The 13,679-nt window shown below is 45.5% G+C and overlaps 1 protein-coding gene across 1 annotated transcript in view; it reads right to left on the minus strand.

Annotated features, from left to right (window-relative positions):
- Positions 1 to 2,788: 2,788 nt before the first annotated feature.
- ppargc1b (peroxisome proliferator-activated receptor gamma, coactivator 1 beta) overlaps positions 2,789 to 13,679 on the minus strand; it is a gene marked incomplete at its 5' end in the record, with an annotated part of 147,344 nt that continues 136,453 nt past the window's right edge. The window contains 7 exons of the mRNA XM_080746179.1: positions 2,789 to 2,988; positions 3,616 to 3,743; positions 5,751 to 5,869; positions 6,450 to 6,519; positions 6,862 to 7,630; positions 8,297 to 8,361; positions 10,544 to 10,589. Coding sequence (XP_080602305.1) covers positions 2,897 to 2,988; positions 3,616 to 3,743; positions 5,751 to 5,869; positions 6,450 to 6,519; positions 6,862 to 7,630; positions 8,297 to 8,361; positions 10,544 to 10,589 — 1,289 coding nt within the window. The 3' untranslated portion in view covers positions 2,789 to 2,896. The remainder of the gene's footprint in view (positions 2,989 to 3,615; positions 3,744 to 5,750; positions 5,870 to 6,449; positions 6,520 to 6,861; positions 7,631 to 8,296; positions 8,362 to 10,543; positions 10,590 to 13,679) is intronic.

Consider the following 13,679-nt stretch of genomic DNA (forward strand, 5'->3'; position numbering starts at 1 on the left):
TCCATGAAGAAGCAAAAGAGGTGAGTTTTGACCTCCCAGCACGTTCAAGGACCACCGCCTACCATCCATCCATCCCCAAGTCAAAACCCCTTCGCCCCATGGACCCCACACGGCAGCTCCCAACCCAGACACCAAACACCAAGCCAAGAGACACTCAAGATACCCAAGGACGCTACGATCAAAGACAGCACACGAAAACATTAGCTTGAAGCAGAGAGAGAATGAGAGACAGAGAACAGGTTACTTCCCTCTTTTGGGGCTCAACAGTATAAGTAGTAGAACAGAAAGAGACACACGCGCGCACACATACACACTACGCACGCACGCACGCACAAACAAACAAACCCCCGAACTACCCTTAAGCACCACCCCTCAGATGGAACAATCCTAGGCCAAGAAAACAACCGTGTTCACGAGAGAAGCAATCAACAGAGGACGGGGAAGAGCGTGGAGAGAAGCTGAGGGGGAGCGGAGCGGAGGGATGGATGGGGGTGAGGTAGAGACATTCGGCTGATCATGCGGGACATCTCGCGTGAAAAACTGAGGATTCTCAGCCGATACTCCATCCCTCGCTTTTGTTTGTCTTTGTTTTGGGTGCCAAGGCTGCTGGCGGGCTTGGAGGCTCTCTCTCTCTCTCTCTCTCTCTCTCTCTCTCTCTCTCTCTCTCTTCAGTTCGAGGGCCTTTAATTACCGACTGTATCAGGGACGTACGCCGTCGCCGGCTTTCCCCACACGGTACAACAATCTCGGAGGTGATAAAACGGTTTGGTTTACATTCAGGGTTTTTGAGTACATTCCATTATTTGAGAATTTAAACTGACTCAGTCACTGTGTTTCAATCTAGTCCATTCTAGAGCATGGGATGTGTAGACTGCAAAATGATGCATGCCTTCTACTGTTGTGGTGACGTTCTGTTTTGCTTGGGAAAGCAATGAATTGCAAATGTATCCTGGCGCTGGTGTTCATTTAGACCTTCTGGTGGCTATGGGGAAGTGAATAGCTTTACAGGTGAGGTGCCTCTACCTAATTGTCTCCAAGTACAATGAAACTATGGTAGGTTCAATTGCTTACGTTGGTATGGAGATGTCAATGGCTATGATAATTGTTTTCCCCATTTCAATCAGATTTGCTCCATGTAAACACATGTTTTGTGCCATTATATATGATGTGTTGTTTTCTCTAAATACGTACGCTTGTAAGCCACCGTGGACACTGCTTTTTTTCCAATGACCGGATGCGCACGAATATGTGCGGAAAAAATTCCATGCACATTCTCATTGAAACGCAATTGCCGGACGCTTCGCTGTGGCCAGGTTTGCCGAGAATAGTAGTGCACAAACCCCGCGCACAATACGTGATTTTTTGGTGGGTTTCAAGCGTTAAATTAAGTCCAGCGTGGGCTGTGGTTTAAAGACAGTAGCTAGGGCAAGGAGTAATTAGGATGTTGGATTATTTGGGGACTAGAGCTAACGTTGGTGAGGGTTGTGCTAAATAATGCACACGCTAAGATTTTAGCACATCGTGGTTGTTGGGTGGAAACCTTGTATGCCCAAAACTGTTTGTTTTGTTTTTATCATTTTTAAAATGATTTAAACTAGTGAAAATAGCCGATCTATTGCTTGTAGATCAGCTGTTTTCACTGCTTTCGTGCGACGGACAAAAGTATGATGAAGCAGGGCTTTACTTTGCGAAAACATTTAAAATGTGAAACTTGGAGATACGAGGTTTCTGCCCGACAGTGACGTCATGCTCTCCAGTAAGCTGCTTTAGTTTCAATATTTTGATCGATCCATTTTCAGATAATTTCGTTCCTCATTTAAGTTGGTTTCTTTCTTTCTCCAGTGAGCCTGGCAGAGCCTGCACACCCAAAAGCAGCAGCACCCACACAGCACCCCGTTATGTTGTTTTGTTGTCTGTGGCAGCCGGTAGCAGAAGTCATAGTAGGGTAGTGTACTTTAGCATGGCAGGGTTAGAGACGACTAGAGTCAGGGGGGAAAGTGAAGGACAGGGGAGACGTTTTGTTGCCTCCTACAGTGCATAGATTAAAATCAAGGAAGCACTAAACTTACAAAAAGAAAAAACTATGTTTTTTTTTCCCTTCCTCATTTTTGATTTGTAAACTTTTGAAGCTGTCAAATGATTTGATGAAATGTTAAGTTGTTCTTGTTTTTAAATCGTTATTTTCTCATTGTCCATAACACACACACACACACACACAGTTTTTTTTTGTTTGTTGCTGACAATTTATAACATCCACATTTCTTGCTAAAAAAACAAAAAGCAGATATTTTTATTTTCCCGTTGGACAACCGCACGACTTGATGGCGAAAGCGGTTTGCGGTAACGCCACCGGTGACTGAAGAGAGAGGGAGGGGTTTTACAAAAAAAGAAACAAACAACAACAAAAATAAAGACTCGCAGAGACACACACACACACACGCACGCACACGAACGACCAACGCGACGCAGGGATAGTAGCAAAGTATTTTTTTGCTACAAGAGGTCTCTTCTGACTTCTGGCGCCTCGCGGCGCAGAAGGACGACGTCACCGACATACAGAACAGGAAGCAGCGTGTTTGTTTGTTCTCGTTGTTGTCGTTCCACAGCGAACTCGTAGAAGTAGCAGTAGTTTCGTGGTTGACGTTAAAAGTTTCAAATGGCCTCCTCCTCGTCGCCACAGCCGTCGTCGTAGTCTACGCGTTTCAAGCTGTATCCTTAGGTGTAAAAAGTAAAAGTTTTTAGTTCCTATAATCCAATGTTAAAAATGTAAACATTTTTCGCGGGGGGGTTGTCTTGCGCAGAGGAGGTACTGAGGAGGCCACCGTACTCAGGGGGCCCCCGTGTTTGTCGGAGAGAGGCTGCTGTAGTCACTGGGGTGGGCCAGTGGGGGGCAGCGTCAGCGATGTAAGGACTTTTGGGCCTCCTTGAGCAGGGTGTCAAAGTCCAGCGCGTCGTACTTGCTCTTGACTGGGCCTGGTCCTGCCTCATCTGGAAGAGAGGGGGATATAAGAAATAATAAAAAAAAACTAGTTCTTGCCCGGGGGTGTGCAGCACAGTATAATGAAGGATTGAATGTAGGGAGTCTCACAAGTAATGTTGGAGAACCCAGATACTGTCAGTGGAGCTCAAACCTTTTCATGTGAAGGACCCCCAAAATGATATGTATTTGGCCACGGACCCCCATCTCAAAATATAGTTCCGGGGTCCCCCCCCCAAGAAGCAAAATTGTAGTTACAAATGTTCGCTTAAAAAAATACATACATTCAAAGATTTGCGCACATTTTCACGACGTTTAAAAAGAAATAGCAGATCTACAAGCTCGCAGCGCGGCACTCGGTGCCGCGCTGTGAGCTTGTATATCTGCTATTTGTCAATAGCTAAAGTATAAAATCATTCCAGGCCCCTGCACCTTGGGCCCCACTCCCCCCCCCCTTGTGACTCCCCTGTGTGTGTGTGTGTGTGTGTGTGTGTGTGTGTGTGTGTGTGTGTGTGTGTGTGTGTGTGTGTGTGTGTGTGTGTGTGTGTGTGTGTGTGCCTGCCTGCCTGCGTGCGTGCGTGCGTGCGTGCGTGTGTGAGTGCGTGCGTGCGTGTATATATATATTCCTTAATCCTTACCGAGGTCTATGTATCTCTTCCTGGTCATCCGACGGAGGGCACTTGCTCCATTCTGATACAGCATATCTCGTTCCCTCCAGTGTCTCTGACCTCCAGCTTGACGGATCTTTATCACCCCACAGCGCTCCCTGCACACACACAAACACACGCACAAAGACCAGATAGTCTAGTAAATCTAGGGAAAAAATACACTCAGGTGGGACAAAATTATTATTATTATTATTTAGTTTTTTAACTGATTCTGTTAGAAAATTAGGTCTACTAGCCAGGATAAAAAAATCTACCATGATCTGCTCACTGCAAATACCCACAGTGGCCAAATCAAGTTGGGCTCCCATCGACTTTCTATACAGGAGGAAAATACCCAGAAAAAGATCTGCTTTAAGTAGGATGTGAGGGGTCTAACTAGGGGTTTGTCATGATGCTGAATCCATTGCAAGCATTTGTTTTGCACACAAAACATTCCTTGGGCTAAAAATGGCCCCAGAAAATGATGGTTTAGTGATGAAAAGTGATGAGTCATCAAAAAAATCATCTTTTGTTGGCGTTTTCTGGGGCCAATGAATGTTTTTGTGCAAAACAAATGCTTGCAATGGATTCAGCATCATGACAAACCCCTAGTTACTAGTTAGACCCCTCACATCCTACGTACTAGCAGAACTAGCATGCAGGTACTGGCACTGCAACCAGACCTCAGCAGAACATACTCATTGTAATTACTAGCAGAACTAGCATACTGGTACTGGCACTGCAACCAGACCTCAGCAGAACATACTCATTGTAATTACTAGCAGAACTAGCATACTGGTACTGGCACTGCAACCAGACCTCAGCAGAACATACTCATTGTAATTACTATCAGAACTAGCATACTGGTACTGGCACTGCAACCAGACCTCAGCAGAACATACTCATTGTAATTACTAGCAGAACTAGCATACTGGTACTGGCACTGCAACCAGACCTCAGCAGAACATACTCATTGTAATTACTATCAGAACTAGCATACTGGTACTGGCACTGCAACCAGACCTCAGCAGAACATACTCATTGTAATTACTATCAGAACTAGCATACTGGTACTGGCACTGCAACCAGACCTCATCAGAACATACTCATTGTAATTACTAGCAGAACTAGCATGCAGGTACTGGCACTGCAACCAGACCTCAGCAGAACATACTCATTGTAATTACTAGCAGAACTAGCATACTGGTACTGGCACTGCAACCAGACCTCAGCAGAACATACTCATTGTAATTACTATCAGAACTAGCATACTGGTACTGGCACTGCAACCAGACCTCAGCAGAACATACTCATTGTAATTACTAGCAGAACTAGCATACTGGTACTGGCACTGCAACCAGACCTCAGCAGAACATACTCATTGTAATTACTAGTAGAACTAGCATGCAGGTACTGGCACTGCAACCAGACCTCAGCAGAACATACTCATTGTAATTACTATCAGAACTAGCACACTGGTACTGGCACTGCAACCAGACCTCAGCAGAACATACTCATTGTAATTACTAGTAGAACTAGCATGCAGGTACTGGCACTGCAACCAGACCTCAGCAGAACATACTCATTGTAATTACTATCAGAACTAGCACACTGGTACTGGCACTGCAACCAGACCTCAGCAGAACATACTCATTGTAATTACTAGTAGAACTAGCATGCAGGTACTGGCACTGCAACCAGACCTCAGCAGAACATACTCATTGTAATTACTAGCAGAACTAGCATACTGGTACTGGCACTGCAACCAGACCTCAGCAGAACATACTCATTGTAATTACTATCAGAACTAGCATACTGGTACTGGCACTGCAACCAGACCTCATCAGAACATACTCATTGTAATTACTAGTAGAACTAGCATGCAGGTACTGGCACTGCAACCAGACCTCAGCAGAACATACTCATTGTAATTCCTATCAGAACTAGCATGCAGGTACTGGCACTGCAACCAGACCTCAGCAGAACATACTCATTGTAATTACTATCAGAACTAGCATACTGGTACTGGCACTGCAACCAGACCTCAGCAGAACATACTCATTGTAATTACTAGCAGAACTAGCATGCAGGTACTGGCATTGCAACCAGACCTCATCAGAACGTACTCATTGCGGATGATGACTTTGCAGTCCTCGGGGCTTCCGAACACCTGGAAGCGTTTCCTTAGCATGTTCTGGGTCACGCTGCTCGGCAGGTTGTGGATGTAGAACACCTGGCAGTTGTCCTGGCAACAAGGAAACCATGGCAACAGTCAGGACAAAGAAAGAAGAAAAATAAAAGATACATTTCGCGGGAATTTGGGCATGCATCATGTCGTCTGGGGATGGGACGATAAGAAACTTTCATATCACGATTATTGTGAAAAAATTTACGAAATTATCGCGATAATCAAAATCCATTATCCTGGGGTGGAACATTTGCCAAAAAATAGCTGATCTACAAGCTCGCAGCAGGGGCAGGGGCTCAAGGGGGGCAGACCTCCATTGGGAAACACCCCCACTTAGAAACATCCCCATTCAGCAATACCCCCACTGAGGTCAGGGTTAGGGTTTAGGTTAGGTTTAGGTGACACCTCCATTTAGAATAATGGAAGTCAATCTTCTGAATGGCAATGTTTCTGAATGGAGATGTGAAGCCCCCTTGTGTGCACTTGTGTAACACCTGTAGCACAACTGTAGTGTAGAGGGTGGAGTCAGTGGTAATAGACCAACGCGAGAACTGTTGCGTACATTCCTACTGCCACAATTTCCGTTCTATTTCGGTGAGAATTTTAGCCGAGTCGATCCATTTTTAGGTTTCCGTACCTCATCTTTCTGCTGGCCTGTCTTGGCTTTCCTCTGCTTGTCCTCTGGACAGCTCTCTGCGTTCTCACCACTGCAGAGAGAGAGAGAGAGGGGGGGGGGGGGGGGGGGGGGACAGACAGAGAGAGAGAGAGAGAAACAGAGAAACAGAGAGAGAGAGAGGGAGGGAGGGAGAGAGACAGGAGAAAGGGAGGTGGACATCCAGGGAAGACAAGAGGAAGACAGATGGGGATGTGGGGAGGGGGAGAACAAGGTTAAACAAAAATCTTAGACATGAGACGCAAACAGGTGAACTGTAGCAAGAGAAGGAGGCTGGCTCACACGCACTGCGGCAAGACGCCCCCCGTTCTCCCCATTACCCAATGTCTCCCCCACTGGCCTCCCTCTCTTGTTTCTCCCTCTCTCTCTCTCTCACCTGGAGTCCGTCTTGCTGGCGGGGGAGTCGGGAGACGAGTGGAGGACCGGCGAGGGGGAGCGGGAGGAGGACGACGGCTCGCCCTCTTCCTCCGAGGCGGGGGGCGTGGCCGCCGCCGAAGACTGGCGCTCGGGCGACGATGACGACGACGACATAACCGACATGGCCGTCGTCACGTCCACGACCGCCTCGCCCTGACGCTGCTGCTGCTGCTGCTGCCCCGGAGCCTCCGCCGTCGCCCCGAGTCTTCCTCCCTCGTCCTCCTCCTCCTCGCCTTTCCCCGCCCTTTCCCGCTTGGTCGCCTCCGTCCCGCGGCTCCCTCCGGACCTCCCCGAGCGCAGGATGGCGCCCAGCATGGCGGCGCTGCGCCGGTGGCTCTCCCCGAGGCTCAGGGCGCAGTAGTCGTGGTCCCCGAAGGTGCGTTGGTGGTGCGTCGCCGCCAGCAGGTTGCCGCTCAGCAGGCTCTGCTGGGCCTCTCTCTCGCGGGCCTGGCCCATGCGCCGCAGCTGGGCGTACAGCTCCGTCTGCTCCGGGAGCTTCCGGCGCTGGTGCTGGTGGCCGCGGCTCAGCCAGGAGGACGACGTGGCCTTGGTGGTGGTGTTGGTGGCACCGCCGCTGCTGTTGGTGGTGGTGGTGGTGGTGGTGGCGGACTCCCCCTCTCCTCCTCCTCCGCCTCCACCCCCTCCTCCACCCCCCTTTCCTCCCTCCGCCGGCTTGAAGAGCTCGTCCTCCGCCGGTTTGTGGGGCGGCGTGGTGGGCGGAGTGAGACCTGTGTGGCGGGGGGAATCAGACACGGCTTTACTTTGGGATGTTTCCTTGGTATCAGTGTTGATTTCGTCGACTAAAACTATGACGAAAAATGATTGTCGAATACTAAATAAAAACGAAATAAAAACTAAGCTGTGATGACTAAAACTAAGACTAAATATATTGACAATTTCGTCAACATAATGAAAACATTAGGGAGGGACTAGTGGAGAAGAGAGTCATTTTATGTTTGGTTGCTCTCAGGTGTTGCGTGCTGAAAATAGCCGATCTACAAGCTCACACTTGTAAATCAGCTATTTTCAGCACACAACCAAGTGTAAAATCAGTTATTACGATGCCATCAAGGCCTGCCAAAATACATTTCAGTTGACTAAATCAACTGTAGATTTAGTTGCCTAAAATCTTATGATATTCAGTCGATTAAACTAGACTAAAACTAAAACCTTTCAGGTGACTAAATTATGACTAAAACCAAATTATATTTTATTCAAAAGACTATGACTAAAACTAAATCAAAATTTGCTGTCAAAAACAACACTGCTTGGGGAAATCCCCATACATACTCCCCAACAGTAATGAATATATCCACACTATTCCAGGCCTGTAACAAGCACCCTGTGTGGCAGGAATCATAGACTAGCATGTTAACCATGAGAGACATGTTTACCTGCTGTTCCACACAGATCCACACTGAGCGTCGGCTCAAAAGGCTTGCTGCCAAACTGAGACTCTCTGGAGGCATAGAAACACAAAGACAAGCAGAGCTGGGTTTTATTCCCATGCTTTGGCAATATTTCATCACTGTCTGGATGGAAAACGTTGTACGAAAAATCTTATTTTTTAAGCAAATGGAGAAAAGAACCTGTGATCCAATGGGTCCAATCAATGTAGTTATTATTAAGTTACAAGCTGTAAATATTTATAGAAATCTGCAGATGGATGTAACAACTATCACTTTTACTCTCAAAATATTTATGAACAAGCAAAACATAGCTGATTTACATCAGCTATTTTTGCTACTTTTGCATGAGCATAGTATTAAATTAAGGGTCTTCAACAGAGTGTCCGGGACCCCTAGGGGGTCCTCAGAGTTACTACAGGGGGTCCTCCAAATCTTTGTGTGATAGGAACCTTTTTTCTCCTTTTTTATATTAACCACTTGAACCCTAGCGTCCAGAACTGAGAACTTTAGCCAAAAATAGCTAAAAAAGTTTATTAGGTAATGACGGCTCAAGTGGTTGAATATCTGAAAACTCAAATTGACATGAATCCAAAATACACTGTCAAACGATGAAACTATATGGAATCTATGAAAAGGTTGTGGGGGTCCCTGCTTCATCTCTCTCTCAACTAAGGGGTCCTTGGCCTGAAAACGTCGACCCCTGGTTTAAAAGAAATACGAGTTTCAGATTTGAAAGGTGCAAGCAAGGACAGTCATACTAAAGTCCAGACAAAAAAAGCTAAACTAAAAAAACTTCTTAGTAAAGTTTTCAACATTCCGGCAGATTTCTAAATGTGAATCACAAATCCCTCAGTGGACACGAGTTGCATGTGAATGGAGTCCCTTGGTTCTTCTTATCACAGACACCATATGCACTCCTCTTTCTTCCTCTGCCCCTTTTATCTATCTTTTGTGGCTTTTATTTTGCCTCTCGGTCTCTGTTTCTGGCTGTGAATGCCTGGCGTCAGGGGTGTCGACACCAGATTCTGGGCCCTGGGTACAAGGATTCACTCACATTTTGTGCTTTATCTATTGAAAAACAGCAGATATACGAGCTTGTAGATCTGCTATTTTTTTTGAATATTTCAAATCCTTCTAAGGTTTTTTGATAAAAACCTACGTTTCTATGTCAGTGGTGCTCCAACTCTGTCAAGTTAAGGACCCCCAAAAGTGATATGTATTTGGCCACGGACCCCCATCTCAAAATATTTAGTTCCAGGGTCCCCCCAGAGGCAAAATTTGAGTTACAAATCTTCGCTTGAAAAATACATATACTCAAAGATTTGCACACATTTTCATGACTTTTCAAAAATAGCAGATCTACAAGCTTGCAGCGCGGCACTTGGTGCCGCGCTGTGAGCTTGTATATCTGCTATTTTTCAATAGTTAAAAAGTATAAAATAATTAAGGCCCTTCCCTCCACCTTGGGCCCTAGTAACTCAGTCCCACTCCCCCCCCCCCCCCCCCCCTTGTGACGCCCCTGCAGAGCTGAGCTGAGGGGGGGGGGGGGGGGGGGGGGGGGGGGGGCGTTGCACAACAGAATAAAGCCAAAGAAAGAAAGTATATGGAGGGAGGGGGTACTTTTTACTTTGTGTGCATCAGTGATTGATTTTAAAATGGCCTGCGTTCCAAAGGGGGGATTGTACATTCAGACACACTGCACCAGATTACAGAACTGGCGAAAAGATGAGCGAGTGCCAAGGGGATGTGCGTGTGTGTGTGTGTGTGTGTGTGTGTGTGTGTGTGTGTGTGTGTGTGTGTGTGTGTGTGTGTGTGTGCGCGCGCGTGTGCGTGTGCGTGTGTGTGTGTGTGTGTGTGTGTGCGTGCGTGTCCGTGCGCGTGTGCACGTGAGTTCGATTTGCTGGGCCGGGAAGGGGAAAATATCTGCTTCTGGTAAGACTAGTTGCACCAAGCATGCATTTCCTTTTGGGAAAAATGTAGACTATCTACAAATAGCTTATAAAATATTATATAACTTAAATGATTTGGAGGACCCCCCTGTAGTAACTCTGAGGACCCCTAGTAGGGGTCCCGGACCCCCTGTTGAAGACAATGGAAAGCAAAAAAACACATTATACGGTATGCTAAGAACACTGGATTGATGGAGGATGACTAAATAAATGGGGGAATGTAATATGTGTTCAGAGATGCAGGGCCGGTATGTGGGAAGGTATTCTGTGTAGAGATACTCACCCTGTAGTCTTGGAGTTGAGTGGCAGGCAGAGACAGGCTCGTTTATCTGTAATCAAACACAACGAGAAGCAGGTGCACTCATAAATACTCAGGAGTCGTTTTTTGGTGTGTATATGCCTTCCATCTCATCACATTTCAAGGATTTGCATCAATGCCAGGTGTGCTGAATGTCTGTATACAGGTAGGTGTGCGATATGTGGGTGTGCATGTGTGTGTGTGTGTGTGTGTGATTCCCCTCTTTTAAAATAAGGCAGTGGTTCTCAAATGTTTTCATGTCAAGGACACCTAAGATGTATTTGGCCGAGGACCCCCACCTGAAAAACAATTGAGCCAGAGACCTGCTTACAAGATTTCTGTTGTTAAAGTGTTCCAAAGTTTCAGGATTTGTCTCCAGTGCACGTATGGTTCTCTCAGCTTTGAACTATGGCTGATTTAGAGATTGTTTAGGATGAATAACCAGGTGGACAAATATGATTTTTGAAGTGGAATATGTCTTAGGCATATTGTAGGCCCTCGATGTTGATCTATAGCCAAGGACCCCTACGGTCCTGGGACCCCACTTTGAGAACCGCTGCAATAAGGGCATTTTTTGAGAGACACATACAGTATTTCAGGTTTTTTTTGCACCTTTGTCGTAAGTACAAACGACACAAGTATCAGCATCATGTTTGTGAGACAGTTCGAATACAGTAGGGCAGGACTGTCACAGCGGCCTATTGCCCTCCAAACATTTGATGCCCTGCGGCCACAGTGGCCTCGACTCCCTGCCCGAAGCTCCAGCTACTCTCCCCGTTCCCCCCCTCAACGCTATTTTCCCGTCAATACGGTTCTTTCAACACCTCACGAGAAGACCCGTCCTTATGGGAAACTAACCTCAGGTTAGGTCAGACAGAAGAGCATCTTAAAACTCAAACAATGCCAAGGGCCAAAATGGCTCCAAGGTAGATGTGCCAGGATTTTGTATGTTTTTATTTACTATGCAATGAAAAAAAATGTTTTTGTTTTTATAAAAATTGTCAATCAGACAAATGGTTCCAGAGATAGAGCTGTTTGAATCAAAAAAAGTGTCCATCCACTAGAATGAACACACATTTTCTCAATCAGCTAAACGAGGGAGCCAACACACAAACAGAGAAAAGCATCTTCAGCATCGTCATTTTGACATCTTTTTTTTTTTTTTTAAATAGCCTTTGATCAAAAGACGTCAAAGACGTCATTGGCACCCAGGGCCAATTGAAAAAGACGTCATGAGACGTCATTGGCACTGAGTGAGTTAACCTGAGGTTAGTGTTAGAGAACCAGGGTTACCTACGTAACCTATAGTTCTTTTAACGCCTCACGAGAAGACTTGCCTTGTGAAGATGCTCTTCGGTCTGACCTAAGCTGAGGTTAGTTTTCCGATAAGTCGAATCTTCTCGCTGGTGTTAAAGAACCAGGGTTACCTACGTAACATATAGTTCTTTTAACGCCTCACGAGAAGACTTGCCTTGTGAAGATGCTCTTCGGTCTGACCTAAGCTGAGGTTAGTTTTCCGATAAGTCGAATCTTCTCGCTGGTGTTAAAGAACCAGGGTTACCTACGTAACCTATAGTTTCTAGACAGACAGTGACAACGTTGTCTGTGGTCAAGAATCTTTGGACAACATTAAGTGAAACGCAGCACACATAACCAGTGGTAGGTTTGATGTTGAGCCTGGACTCTGGAGTGAAACACACCAGATATGCTGGTGACAGTCAGAGAGTGTGAAAGAGATAAATGCGTGTTCGAGGGTTAGCTACATCCGTCTAGTACGCAAAAAAGTTCCTCCCCCAAAAAAGCAAACCTTGCCGAAAATAAGTTGCAGCAAAGACGTTCAACACCTGCGATCACCATGTAGTTTTACACACCCAAGTGAAGGTAATACACTCAACTCAACCGCTTTGGTTTAGCCGAGGACACGTCCTGTGTGTGTGTGTGTGTGTGTGTGTGTGTGTGTGTGTGTGTGTGTGTGTGTGTGTGTGTGTGTGTGTGTGTGTGTGTGTGTGTGTGTGGAGAGAGAAATAGATGATTAAAAACGAATACAAAAATTGATGGATGACAGTTGATAACGTTTACGTTTATTACACACATTAATCATCACTGAAGTTAATCTTAATCTTATTTTAATAATAATAAGATTACAAAATAATTAAGAAATGCTATATTTTAGTAAAAACATTATCAAACGTTATCAAAATATGAGATCAATTACATATTGGAGCGCTGGGATGTGGGATCAACAACAACCACCATCTCATGAAAAGTTAATACTCATTCTTCAAGAACTCAAGCCGCGGAAAGAAGACAAATCAAATATTGACATGTACTAGGGCTGTACCTAAAGGAATAATGTGTGTTTTAGATGCTATGAATTATTAATATTTTTTGTTATTTGAAATCCGTCTATATCTTCTGTGCAGATTAAAAATGTCCATTAAAAATTCAGTGTCTTTTCTTATGAGGGCCTGAATATGTATTTTCTGTTTACTAAAGAGCTGGAGACCTTGTTACTGAACAAAATACTCTATAGCAATGATCAACATACAGAGCTATTGAACACTCATTTTAAGCTATGCCGCCCCATATTTCTATGGGGCGGCATAGCTCAGGGGTAGAGAAACCGTTATTAGAGCACGAAGGGTTCCCAGTTCGAATCCGGGCTCCCCCTGAGTTAATGTCGAAGGGTCCTTGAGCAAGACTCTGAACCCCTAGTTGCTCCCGGTGAGTAGGTTGGTGCCTTGCATGGTTACCTCCACCACCGGTGTATGAATGTGTGCGTGAATGGGTGAATGTAATGCACAATCTCTGTAAAGCGCTTTGGATAAAAGCGCTATATAAATGCACCATTTATTTACCATTTAACCAAAAGAATATCACTTACTGCACCTTTAAATAGCATACCGTCACTGTCGGGTGGAAACCTAAAGTCCAAAACGGTAACATTTCGGGATTCAAATGAAGAAATATCGAAAGTAGCTCAAAACGTGGCAGCAGATCTGCTACTTTTGATACTTTTGTGCGACGCTCCAGTATGATCAAGCAGGGCATTCATTTACGAAAAAACACGAAAAAGTTCGAATATGGAGATAAGAGGTTTCGGACTGACAGCAACAATATA

This window comes from Nannobrachium achirus (genome assembly GCF_963921795.1).
Source record: "Nannobrachium achirus genome assembly, chromosome: 17".
Taxonomy (NCBI): Eukaryota; Metazoa; Chordata; class Actinopteri; order Myctophiformes; family Myctophidae; genus Nannobrachium; species Nannobrachium achirus.